Source organism: Artemia sp. Qi Xiang Cuo, chromosome 9, assembly GCF_049724085.1.
Source record: "Artemia sp. Qi Xiang Cuo chromosome 9, ASM4972408v1, whole genome shotgun sequence".
Classification (NCBI taxonomy): Eukaryota; Metazoa; Arthropoda; class Branchiopoda; order Anostraca; family Artemiidae; genus Artemia; species Artemia sp. Qi Xiang Cuo.
In genome coordinates, this window is record NC_142802.1 from 22,314,112 (window position 1) to 22,327,924 (window position 13,813).

Sequence of the window (13,813 nt, forward strand, 5' to 3'; positions counted from 1 at the left end):
AACCTTTTAAAGAAATCAGGTAAATTCGAATGCCCAGAGGACGCAAAACAAGCGCTAAATGAAATAAAAATGCAATTATTACAGGCACCAATACTTAAATTACCAGATTTGTCACAAGACTTCTGTTTGCAAACAGATGCTTCGGGGTACGGTATAGGGGCCATATTATTAAACATTAATTCTGAAGGAGTAGAATCAATAGTTCAATACGCCAGTAGGTCACTGACGGAAGCAGGAAAAAAATACTCGACCGTTGAAAGGGAGTGTTTGGCAGTTATAGTATTTACAGAATATTTTCGACAATTTTTACTTGGAAAAAAATTTATATTAAGAGTAGACCAAAAATCATTAGTTTGGCTACATACGATGCAAAATACTTCAGCCCGGCTGAAACGGTGGATACTGCATCTGCAAGCATATTCATATTCTCAAATATATATACAGGGCCGTACAAATATTTTACAGACTATTTATCACGAAATCCAGATAAGAAAGAAAATGTGATAGCAACCATCCAGAACGAACTGGAAGGGGTAGAAATACTGTCTAATGAGAATATTTGAAAGCATCAAAATAAAGACGATTTTTGTTTAGCAATGAAATCCTTTTTATCAAAAGGAACGCAACTGCCAGAGCACTTTAAACATTTTTCAAGTGAACTAGATAATTTTGATCTGGACGAAAGTAAAAATCTTCTAGTAAGATACCATAGACCATCGCAAGAATATAGAAAAAATGTCTTAAAAATTATTCCAGTAATTCCAAAATCTCTGGAAGGAGAAGTTTTACAGATGGCACATGCAACGATTGGCTGTCACATGGGAGAAGCAAAAACTATGGGGAGACTGAAGGGAAATTTTTAGTTTCCAAAAATGTACTCAAAAGTAAAAGCTTTTATACAAAGCTGCCAAGAGTACGCCAAACAAAAGTCGCCACCAAAGACCCCTAGGGCTGAATTAGGTCAATACCCCACCCCTTCAGGGGTAGGAGAAATAATGTCAATAGACATTTGGGGATCAGGGGGAAGTTTACCAGTTTCCAGGAAAGGAAACAGGTGTGTACTTACCATAGTCGACCATTTTAATTCATATTTATACGCTTTTCCAATTAAAGATGAAAAGACAAAAACCATTGCGAAAGTTTTGGTAAATTGTTTATTTTTGGAACACGGGGTTATCCCTATAGTTTTACTTACCGACAATGGGCCATGTTTTAGAGCCAAATTATTAGACGAAATTACAGAATATCTGGGGGTTAGACGATGGTTTACCTCGTCCTACCTTACAGCAGCTAATAGGAAAGTTGAAAGTAAGCATAGGGAATTAGCTTACATGCTAGGAATACATTCAAGAGAGGAAAATTGGGATGAACATTTACCAATTGTAGTCTTTGCAATAAATACGGCTTTTTCACGTACTTAAAAGAAACGCCATTTTTTTTGCAACATATAAGAGATCCCAGAATTTGTTTAAATGAAATAGAAAATGACAGAATATATTACAACTTAGACCAATATAAGCTAAAATAGTGATGCGAATGAAAAAATCTATGGAACAACTTAAAGACAATCTGGAAGATGCGAAAACAGAACAAAAAGAAAATGTGGCAGAAAAAGGAAAAATAAAAAGAGTTACTGTCAAGGATATTTTGTTTATGTTCAAAAAACGAATCCAGAAGTAACAAAAAAGTTAAAACCAAGATGGGACGGACCTTATGGGATTACAAAAATTCTACGAAAAAACTTAACATATGTTCCAAAACATTGGCATAAGGAAAAGGAAGAAGTAATACACCATAATAGATTGAAAAAAGTATATTTTTGAAAACCGGGGAAAACAGAGTCTATATTTACAGAAGAAGAAATAGAAGAAACGATCTCACCAGTATATATCAGAAGACCATATGAATTTTATGATCTTTTTAACGACCACAACAGTTGGGAGAAGTGGAAGGAATATTTAGCACAGACTTGGCTGCAAACTTTCCACAACAAACAAGAAAAAAAAGAAAAGTTCAATATACATCGGATACGAGCGATGTAAGTGACATAGAAGAGCCTCAAACACAACCTACTGGTTTAAGACATAATAAACCAGAGGTTAAATCCAAAGAGGAAGAAAAATTGAAAGAAACCAAAGAATTATCTGATTTTCATACGCTAGACTCACCTACAGTCTTAGCGCAAAAATGACTTTTGGAACAAATGCCATCTACCAGACGCGAGGTAACAGAATGTGACACAGAAAATTTTTAGACAGAAAGCGATATAGCTAAACCTGGGCCATCGTCAAGAAAACCTTCTTTGAGCGAAAAATTTTGGAGAACAGTGAGGAAACCAAAGGGGCAGGAAGAAGTTCCTTTGTCGGCAGCACAAGTCGCTAAAACACTCATGAAGAAGGCCAAACATCAAGAGAAACAACGATTAAAGAGATTTGACGAGGCAACAAAACAGCACTCGGACTCAGAGCCTTGCAAACCACACTATAGAAATCACGGAAAAACTTGCGAATATTATAAAGAAGAAAAGCAAAAATTTGGAGTCCAAAACTCAGACCAGGAAACGTAGAAAGGCAGAACAAGCGCAGCGCCTAGAAGATTAATATTTGAATAAAACACTAATAGCAAAAAAAAAAAAATAAAAAATAAATATTAAATAAAAATAAAACGAGTATAAAAGCCACTAAAGAAATATCTATTATGAACGTCACATTCCAACGCTAAATTATTATTTCAGATCGGAAGTGACATCGTAGGTTCCTGCAACACATTTTGTTTCCAATTTCAGATAAGACTTCGCGAGCGGTGAAATTGACAAAACGAATTAGGCTTCAATTCAGAGAAAAAGGAAAATAAGTAAGGCCACGTAACTTAAATGGGTGTAGTAAACCTAATTAAATTATACATATTTAAAATCAGCATTAAAATGCAATTCTTTTGATAGTTATATTGAAAAAAAAATATTTTTTTTCGGGGGAGATCAGTCAAAAAAAGTGGGATTGTCTTCTAAAATATGGTCATATGACGCTAGCAAATTTGGAGTGAGCTCAATAACTGCTGGTCTATCGTTGTTAAGTACAAGCAATGCATCTACTGACCTTTGACTCTCTGAGGTGAAATTTTCAGTTGAATTTGAAAAAAATGTTTTTGAAAAATTTTAAAATAATTATAAAGGGAAAGACAGCAAGAGTTTACATTATGTGGCCACTACATGTACAAGCTGTCTGTAATCTTATTATAATTAGTTATAGTCTAAGAGAATATTTTTTTTATTAGTTACAAATGGTAAAGAAAAAAAAGAAAGAAATTTTAAAGAAGCGCTATAAAGGTTTAAGCAAAACTTAGAATAAGCTTAGAAACAAAAAGAGTGCTAGGTAAAGGAAACGAAAAGCGAAAAAAAAAACTAAAATAAATTATAACCTAAAAACTTACCAGAAGGTAAAAGCCAAGGACAAAATCCATTAAAAATGAGCCAAAAATTAAACCCATCGTCACAAGCAAACCACAGTTCATTGTTCAAGATAATAATTTTAACTCTAGCGATGTATTGGATCTGAGAAAACGAATTGGCACAGGAGATCCCTAGTTTAAATGAGCCAAAAATTAGGGAGGGGGTAAAGCATAGCATATATTAAATACGTAACCTAACCTAGGTACCTTTCACCCCCCCCAAAAAAAAACAAAAAACAAAGAACAATCGTTTAAATATTGTAAATCATTGAGAAACAACGCTTTGCAATCATTTACCTATAGCAGTCTCTTGCAAATATCCCGTTTGACGGGTTTCGTGACTGGTTTCCTTGATGCAGTTTATAGCGGTGGGCCCGCATATTGCACCAGTACCAGTAAAAGAGTTTGTACAACCCTTTCAAGCGCATGTGCCTAGGTCAAGGCCTTATCCAGTGGGGAGGGTAGGGGGTTTTTACCCCCTCCCCTGAAATATTTGTCCGACTTGTAAAAACGTAACAAAAGCGAATATAAGCAATTTTTTTGTACTCTCCTCCGAAAAAATCCTTTTGTAACCACGCCCCCCCACCCAAAAAAAATCCTTGATACGCCCCTGGTCTAGATTAAGTACATGCACAGGAAATGTATTTAAGAGATAGGCTGGTCAAAGAGGAGCTGCACACCAAAGAAGGATTGTTTTTTCCCTTGAGCAGGTTGTTTTTCCTTAATAATAATAAATGTAAAAAATAAGTTTAGAATAAATATCTTTGAAGCGGCTTGAGGGTAAATTTCCAAGAAAATCAAAACATGACTTAATTGATTTGGCATATTCAGTTCCGTAGAGTTCACATGATTTTAGAAACGATGTTCTCCGTGGAAACACATTGGAATGGGAAGGGGAGGGGCCTGAAAACCTCAAAATATTTAAAAAAAGGCAAATTACATGGTCATTATAGGAAGATGGAAAGTCAAGATGTTTCTTTAAATGTTGGGATAATCGTATAAGAAATTCTTTTGATGCTCTATTTTCAAGTAATTTTCCAATTTTTGCCATATTTTACAAAATTTCTCGATAGCGAAAAAAGTTTGGCTCCCTTGCCATTCCTAAGGTGGTTTCACTGTATACTATTGCAGGAAAAAGCAAATCAAGGGAACTTTTTGAATGCTTAGAAAATTGCATTTTTTCTGGTCCATATTTTCAAGTTTCTGTATATTTAAGGGCGTTTTTAACTAAATTTTCCTTGATAGGAAAATTCTCATCACTCCGCTGTGTGAAGCTTCTTGCAAGTTTAATATATACATTCCCAAGTAGTAGAATCATCAACAATACATTTTTGCAATCTTTCTTTCGAATTTCTTCAACTCTCTGATAACCGAACACCAATGCCACATCCGTTAGGTGATATTATAAAGAAGAAAAGCAAAAATTTGGAGTCCAAAACTCAGACCAGGAAACGTAGAAAGGCAGAACAAGCGCAGCGCCTAGAAGATTAATATTTGAATAAAACAGTAATAACAAAAAAAAAAATAAAAATAAATAAATATTTAATAAAAATCAAACGAGTGTAAAAGCCACTAAAGAGATATCTATTATGAACGTCACATTCCAACGCTAAATTATTATTTCCGATCGGAAGTGACATCGTAGGTTCCTGCAACACATTTTGTTTCCAATTTGAGATAAGACTTCGCGAGCGGTGAAATTGACAAAACGAATTAGGCTTCAATTCAGAGAAAAAGGAAAATAAGTAAGGCCACGTAACTTAAATGGGTGCATTAAACCTAATTAAATTATACATATTTAGAATCAGCATTAAAATGCGTTTCTTTTTATATGCATATTAAAAAAAAAAATTTTTTTCGGGGGGAATAAGTAAAAAAAAAAAAAACGAAGGAGGATTGTTTACTGAAATAGGGTCATTGGAAGCTAGCAAATTTGGAGTGAGCTCAATCACTGCTGGTTTCTCGTTGTTAAGTACATGCAATGCATTTACTGACCTTTGACTCTTTGAGGTGAAACTTTCAGTCGAATTTGAAAAAAATGTTTTTGAAGAATTTTAAAATAATTATAAAGGGAAAAACAGCAAGAGTTTACATTATGTGGCCACTACATGTACAAGCTGTCTGTAATCTTATTATAATTAGTTATAGTCTAAGAGAATATTTTTTTTATTAGTTACAAATGGTAAAGAAAAAAAAGAAAGAAATTTTAAAGAAGCGCTATAAAGGTTTAAGCAAAACTTAGAATAAGCTTAGAAACAAAAAGAGTGCTAGGTAAAGGAAACGAAAAGCGAAAAAAAAAACTAAAATAAATTATAACCTAAAAACTTACCAGAAGGTAAAAGCCAAGGACAAAATCCATTAAAAATGAGCCAAAAATTAAACCCATCGTCACAAGCAAACCACAGTTCATTGTTCAAGATAATAATTTTAACTCTAGCGATGTATTGGATCTGAGAAAACGAATTGGCACAGGAGATCCCTAGTTTAAACAATTGGCTTTCACCTGAGCCAACCCAAACACCCAAATCCCAAGCCGTGGAACCTTTAACAGAAACTAAACGCATCTACTTTTTATTTAAAATATAACCTTTCACAACAGCAAAAACTCGCAGCAATGAGTAAATTCATTCTTGTAATTCTCCCAAATTCAAGCTTATCAGTAAATCGCAGACTACGGAACAACGTATTCAAAGCTATTCAGCCTTGCCAATGAGATTATTTTCTTTCTTTTCTTGGCAAAAAGGATCGTAATTAAATCTAGAATAAAATTTGCAACCAGTATATCGTAAAAATTGCATTTTTATGAACAAAAGAGGGCTAGAAAATGCGGCGCAAAACTTAACTAAAAGTGCTCTAAAAATCAACTGGAAAATACAGTGCTTTTAGAATACAAACACTTTTGGACGGAGAAACTTAAATAATTTCAAACAAATACAGGTTGCAAAAATTAGACATATCGTCTAAGTTAAAAAAAATATACCCAGACGGAAGTGAAGTAAAAGAAATTGGGTGACAAATGAACACAAGCTGAAGTCGAAATTTAAGGCAAGACCACTTAAAGTTGGGAGGTTAAAGCGAAAACAGTTATGTTCGCTTATATTTATTAAAAAAAAAAAAAAAAAAAAAAAAAAAACTACCGTACGTAAAAAAAAAAAAAAGAAATATGGAGATAAGGATATATTCCTTGGAAAAGAACCTCCTTTTTAATAAAGGGAAAAGCCTATGGGAAGAATTTAGCTACAAATAAAAAGTGTAGATATACATAATATATTGTTGTGTCTCGTGTTCTTAATAAACCTATTAGATTGAACAGAATCACAAGGAAAACTGCTGTTGAACCTACCAGACGCTGTTTATGATGATCAAGCACCAAATAGACATTACTGAGGTGAGGGCACAACAAGAAGGTAAAAAGTCAGAAAATTCCATCTCAAGCTTTTTCAAACTGATTCTCAAGCTGCAAATTTAACTATTGTTGAATAAAATTTTGAAAAAAAGATATATATTCTTTTGGAAAAGAATAAACCTTGAATATGTGAATTACTACAGTTAAACCTAGTATTATGCAAAAAAAAACTTGTCTCAGGTTTTTGACAACCCTTGAGCACACGTAACTGCTTTAATGAGCACACGTAGTGCGTAGCGCATAGACGTAGGTGATTTTTTTGTACATCATAGCGCATATAACTGTAAATATATTTGCAAACTCGTGTTACTAAGAAATGAACAATAAATTACTCCCCGGGGAAAAAAAGACTTACCTAGCCGGAAGTGGAAAGAACCACTTATTATATAGGCTTATTAGCCTGAACTTGGGGATATTTCATAACTGCTTTAATGATTATGGGATTGATTATATATGTTTTTAAATATTGTTATTATAGGAAACATCAAACCCCAGAGGGAAGGATGTAAGAACCCCTGTCTGCACGAAACCATAATCTCTCGCAAAGAAATTAATGAATTTCAAAAAAAAAAAAGAACTTTTATCTGCAACCGCAGACAACGGTTGGCACTACGAGTGCATAAATATTAAAATAAAAGAGTACGATAACTAGTAAAGCGAGTTCTTTGCTATGACAGTAGTAATACTTTTGATTGTAATTAAATTGGTATTTTGAGCGTGTTAATTGAAAAAAAGAGTTATAAAACATTTTAGTGTTGATTTTTGATAAATTTACTTTGAAAAAAAAATGCCGTTCTCATATTTCTACTACTATTGAGTTTCTTAAAATAAATTCTCTATTTTAAGCACGATGCGAATGTGGATGAATGCTGTATCTAAGCTTTTTGACTCAGCAATGATTCTGTAACCACACTGAATAAGGCGTGTACATATAATATGTTTTAATTTATTTTAAGATTGAACAAGTGATGTAATAGTATATTTAAATTTTTTAACTCGAGTCAAAGTATTAATAATTTATAAATAATCAGATATAAGTAAAATAATCAGTTTAGTATTTAAGTCTGAAAGAATAATCCAGCAAGGAATATAATGTTTCAATTTAAGTGGGATATTATTTTTGGAGTGATTAAAAAAAAAGTGGAGAAAGTAATTAAAGTAATTAACTATCGAATGTATTGATATATACGAAAATATGAGTGTTTAATATGGTATTTTAAGTGTTTAATAATTAATGCTAATTTTAATATGTAAAGAATATAAATACAATTAAAATAAACCAGAAACGGAATGTTTCTATTTTAGCGGTACATTGTACTTAGAAAACGAGTAAGAAAATAATTAGCCTCTTACTTAACAAAAAAAAAATATTTGTATATATTAGTGTGTGATTTTTTTCCTTATGTATACAAACGTTAATGCTTTGTTTGTATGCTGATATCAATTTTTTTCTTTAGATCACAGACCTAGTTTTTTTTTTACAACCTATTTTTGGTTAAATTTTGCCGATACCAACCAAATTTGGATGCAACTTCAGCCAATTTTGGTTCATGTATGATGCTAATATTAACCAATTTCTGGTGCATTGCAAGAGCTTGTAGTTAGCATAGCCCAAGATAATCTTTCTATCCAGGATCGAATGCAGCGGTACCTGCAACCATGATGTCATTAGCATAATTAAATAGCTGATAAATTGTAAATGCAATTATTAAAATTATTAGTAAATATAATTGGTGATAAAAAACCAAAGTAAATAGTAAATAGTAATAAGTAGTTAGTATTAGATATGACTAGTATACAAATAAATAAATAAATAAAACTTGTAGTTGTTAGTCTAGTATTACTTATTCCTAGCTACGCATTATCCCGATATATTTCGCTATATTTATTATATAGATTATATATAGTATATATAGATTAATATACTGTATTTTATTATACAGATTATAGATCTATATAGATTATCCCCCACATCCCCCACAGTCCCACTGGCCTTGTCCTGGCTATGCCCTCCAACACAATCTTTAAGCACTCTAGTTCCTTGAAAATCTACGAAATTGGACTAGGAACTAATTCCTAGTTCCAAAGGTTAGAACTTTGTTTTGCTCTCTTTTTTGAAATTTGTTTTACCATCATTGGGGTGGGAGGGGAGCTTCTGGCTATGTAACAGTCCAAACTCAACCATAATCTACAAACTCAACCATAAAATTTAATCCGTCCAAAAATAAAAATATAATTAGAAACTTTAAGGACCCTATCCATCAAAGTCCTTTAAGGACCGTATCCAAGGGAGGGGGGTGGTAGGGGATTTGACCCTCCCTCAAACAATGTTTGTCCGTCTCCTAAAAGAGCAACAAAAATGAGTACAAATTTTTTTTATGCTTTTTGAGTTATTTTTGTACCCCCTCCCCTGAAAAAATCCTTTTGAAACCCCCCCCCCTGCCCAAAAAAAATCCTGGATACGGCCTCGGGCCCCTATCTAAAGCTAAATGTAAACTTTTTAAATTTGATTACCATTCCTTTTAGGTAACAATGGAAAATTAGAGTTTAAAATAACTGGAGGGGATGAAGAAAGTCAATTTGGCATAGATGCTAACGGCACACTTTTCACAGTTAAGGAGCTTGATAGGGAGGAGCAGAGTGCGTTCAACTTGATCGTGACGGCTATTGATATGGCCCAGCTGCCGCAGAAAAGGCTTTCTTCCACTGTGCAAGTGAGTATTTCAATATTTTTGGGATGCCTTGTTAGACATGCAGTTTAGTCCCCTTTTATTTTGCCGTGACTTACTTGTTTTCATTTTTGGATGACTGGGCTATCTCCCTTTAAATTCTCCATCCACTCTAAGAAAATACTGTTACAAAAAATGCTGTGTATTTCAAACAGTTCGTGGTAACAAACTGTATGTAAGGAGCGACCCGGCCCAATAGTTACCGAAACTCTAAAGGACGGGATTTTGATACCAATAGATACATAAAAAAAATCGAATCTTTATGGTGATTTCAAATATATAGGTTTCATCAAGTTTAGTCGTACACATCAAAAGTTTCAAGCCTGAAAAAATTCGTCTTATTTTAGAAAAAAGGGGAAAACATCCCCTAAAAGTCATAGAATCTTAATGAAAAGCACACCATCAGATTCAGCGTATCAGAGAACTCTACTGTAGAGGTTTCTAGCCCCCATCTGCAAAAATGAGGATTTTTTTGGCCAGAAGAAAGGTCACGGATGCGTGTTTATTTGTTTTTTTTCCAGGGGTTATTGTTTCGACTCATTGGTCCTAGAATATCGCAAGAGGGCTCATTCGAATGGAAATTAAATGTTCTAGTGCCATTTTTAAGTGACCATAAAAATTGGAGGGCTACTGTGCCCTCCCACGCTCATTTTTTCCCAAAGTCACCCGATAAAAATCTTGAGATAGCCATTTTCTTCAGCATAGTCGAAAAATCTAATAACTATGTCTTTAAGGGTGACTTAAACACCCCACAATCCCGGTGGAATGGACTGAAAGCTATGAATTTTGCCCATTATTTATATATAGTATTTGTTATTGGGAAGTATACAGACGTGTTCAGGGTTTTTTTCTGGCGAGGGAGGTTGGGGGTTACATGGGAGGATCTTTCTATAATTTTTCGTGGGAAGGGAATTTTTCATGAAGGGAGTGACGTTCATGAAAGGAACGTCAGTCGATCGACAATCACAATCGCTACCCATCAGATATGTCAGGTTACGTATTTAATATATGCTATGCTTTACCCCCACCCCCCTGATTTGCAAATATATAGCCGAAATTTGTTTCTAAACTTTTATATACTTATTACTATTATATAAACTTATAAATTTGTTTCATAACGAAAATCTGTCAGAACCAATAACCGACAGAACGTCGACAGTCAAAACGTCGACACGTCATAACATCTAAATTTTTTTTTAGATGTTATGGCGTGTCGATGATATGACTGTCGACGTTCTGACGGGTAGCGATTATGAATGTTGATGTCCTGTCGTGTCAATGTTATGACTGTCAATGTCCTGACGTGTCGATGTCCTGACAGATTTTCCTTGTCGACGAAATGACGTTTGGTGCTTGTGACAGTTAGATGAAATGGTAGCATCCCACCCCATATTGTTATACATCTTTTTGGGTATTGGCCAATTAGCTATGAAAGTTAAAAGTTTTCACTTCATGGCTTGACGGAACCAGGGCCTAGCTCCAGCATTTTTATTGTGGGTAGGGAGGCAAGAGGGGTCTCCATCCGGATAGTCAAGGGAGATGGGGTATACGAAATTTTTTTCGAAATTACGGGGGGGAGGGGGTGGGCAGATGCCCCTGAATGTGAAATTACTGAAGGGATGATTATGTAAAATGATTTCATTTTTAAATAAATTAAGACAATTTAGAAGTCTGAATTCATATTGTAAAACTAAGTATCCATAGATTCAAAGTCAATAATATCAAGTGCGTTATCTATGGTATGTTAACACATTATGAAAGTTAAATCGTAAGGAATAAACCTTATATATAAAACCGCTAGGACGAATAAAAATCATTAAATTTATTTCAATTCAAGTACAAATCAAGTTATCATATATTGAATAGCCTCCACTCTCTCTGATTGGACCTAAAAAATGGATGTTGCCTCAAAAACCAGTCTGGTTGTGTTATATAGTCGCAATTATTCTCTCAAAACATGTTTGACCACTTTATAGGTTTGCCAGCTTTTTAAAATGTCCACGTGAAACTGTACTGCATATTCTTGTGAAATTCCATGTGTAATTAAAATATATAGCAATAACCAGTCTGATTGTCTTATACAATCTTGACTATACTTTCAAAACATGTTTGACCACTTTATAGATTTGCTCGCTTTTTTACAATGTGCACGTGAAACTGCACTGCATATTCTTGTGTAATCCCATGTGTACTTTCAACCAATAGCAAAAACCAGTCTGATTGTCTTATACAATCTCGACTATACTCTCAAAACGTGTTTGACCACTTTATGGGTTTGCCAGCTTTTTAAAATGTCCAGGTGAAACTGTACTGTATATTCTTGTGAAATTCCATGTGTAATTGAAATATTTAGCAATAACCAGTCTGATTGTCTTATACAATCTTGACTATAGTTTCAAAACATGTTTGACCACTTTATAGATTTGCTCGCTTTTTTACAATTTGCACGTGAAACTGTACTGCATATTCTTGTGTAATTCCATGTGTACTTTCAACCAATATCAAAAACCAGTCTGATTGTCTTATACAATCTGGACTATACTCTCAAAACGTGTTTGACCACTTTATAGGTAAAGGATTGCTCGCTTTTTACAATGTCCACGTGAAACTGTACTGCATATTCTTGTGAAATTCCATGTGTAATTCATATTCCCTATGGCTTTACTACTGTTATTTCATTGGAAAAGATACTTTTTTCATTAAAAAAAAAATGAAGGAAAGAACCGAAAGTGCACTTTATGGGAATGTGGTATCAAGTCAAATTTATAAAAAGCGATTAGGTGTAAATATAAGCTGTTAAATTAACCCTTAAACAGCTCTCTTTTGTTACAGTAAAAGTTTTTCGTAGCTGTCAAGGTTGTTTTCAGTATTTTCTATAGGTGTCTTATCTCCCCTAGATCGGTGATAATTAGAAACTGCATTAAAATAAGTTTTCAACTGAAACTTAGGAGTGCCATTAAAACTTAAATCGAACATATGTTATTCCGTATAAATGAAAAAGATCATAGCAACGTTGTTTCTACATTAAATTTTAATCAAAAAAAGAACAAAGATTAATTTTAAAAAACAAAGTTTTTCCGAGGGAAGTAAAGAGCGAAGTTGAAATTTAAAACGAAAAAAAATTATTACTTCACAGCCTATCTAACATATATTAATAAAACTAGTACAAATAAACCAACTAATTATGTTTCAGTCTTGTTTAATATTCGGTTAGTTGTGTCTTCGAAACCGTAAACTGACGGTTTTCGAATGCTTCATAGTTGCAGGAAATCGTCCAGGTTTATCACACAGTTAACTAAATTGGGAACTTCATGGATGTCAGATATCAGTGAAGAAAAATCAGTAAATGTAATCTTTAAAAAATCCTTATCCATATAGATTTTCCTAAAAGTAAAGATTATAAAAAGAATTTGTACTTTACTGAAAAAAAATCCAATGAATTTACTGAAAAAAGTGTGCATTATCAGTTTAACATAAATATACTGATATTTATTCCTTAAAATCTTAATTAATTTTTGATTTCTTAAAGTTATAAAAGTGAAAACATTTAAAAGAACTTTTTTCAGTAGAGTGCAAATTATATTCTGGCTTTAAGAAAGCATAGGGTTTAGAACCCTGTCTGTTTGTTTTGGGTTTCATTTATTTATTGATACTGATTTGTGGTAGTTGTATGCTTGGTAGATTATTTGATTCTATTTTGTTCGTTTTGATTTAATGGAGTTAATTATTTTTTTTTTTTTGAAAAACTTATTTTGTTCAAAAAGTTTTTTGATTGATTTCTGTTCGTTTAATATTGACATAGTCTTTTTCAGGGATAAAGACTGAGCCTCTTCTGAAGTTAAACAGCCATCCCTTCCATAAGAACTTTAAATACCCCTGCACATAACTTACAACCCTTGCCCCTAATCTCTGGGGTTTGTTGACCCCGAAAGCCTTGTTATATGATATTTAGACTATTTTGAATAGAATGGCTATCTCAAAATTTCCATTAGACGCATTTTGGGACAATAGGACGTGTGTATAGGGGGAAGGGGTAGCTGCCCTCTGATCACTTTGATTTTTAAAAAGAGCACTAGAGTGCGTGATTAGCAATCCAATGAGCCCCCTCCAAAGTTTATATGACCATACTTTCTATAAAAACCTTATATGTCCCCAGGGTATAACTTACAACCCTTTCCTGAGGGCTGGGGGGATCTGTTATCCTCAAAGACATAATTTCCAGACCTTTCTG

The 13,813-nt window shown here is 33.5% G+C and overlaps 1 protein-coding gene across 1 annotated transcript in view; it reads left to right on the forward strand.

Annotated features, from left to right (window-relative positions):
• Positions 1–10,845, forward strand: part of LOC148948454 (uncharacterized) — a 39,053-nt gene extending 28,208 nt beyond the window's left edge. The window contains exons 4-5 of the mRNA XM_089094936.1: positions 9,380–9,567; positions 10,783–10,845. Coding sequence (XP_088951062.1) covers positions 9,380–9,567; positions 10,783–10,845 — 251 coding nt within the window. The remainder of the gene's footprint in view (positions 1–9,379; positions 9,568–10,782) is intronic.
• Positions 10,846–13,813: the final 2,968 nt, after the last annotated feature.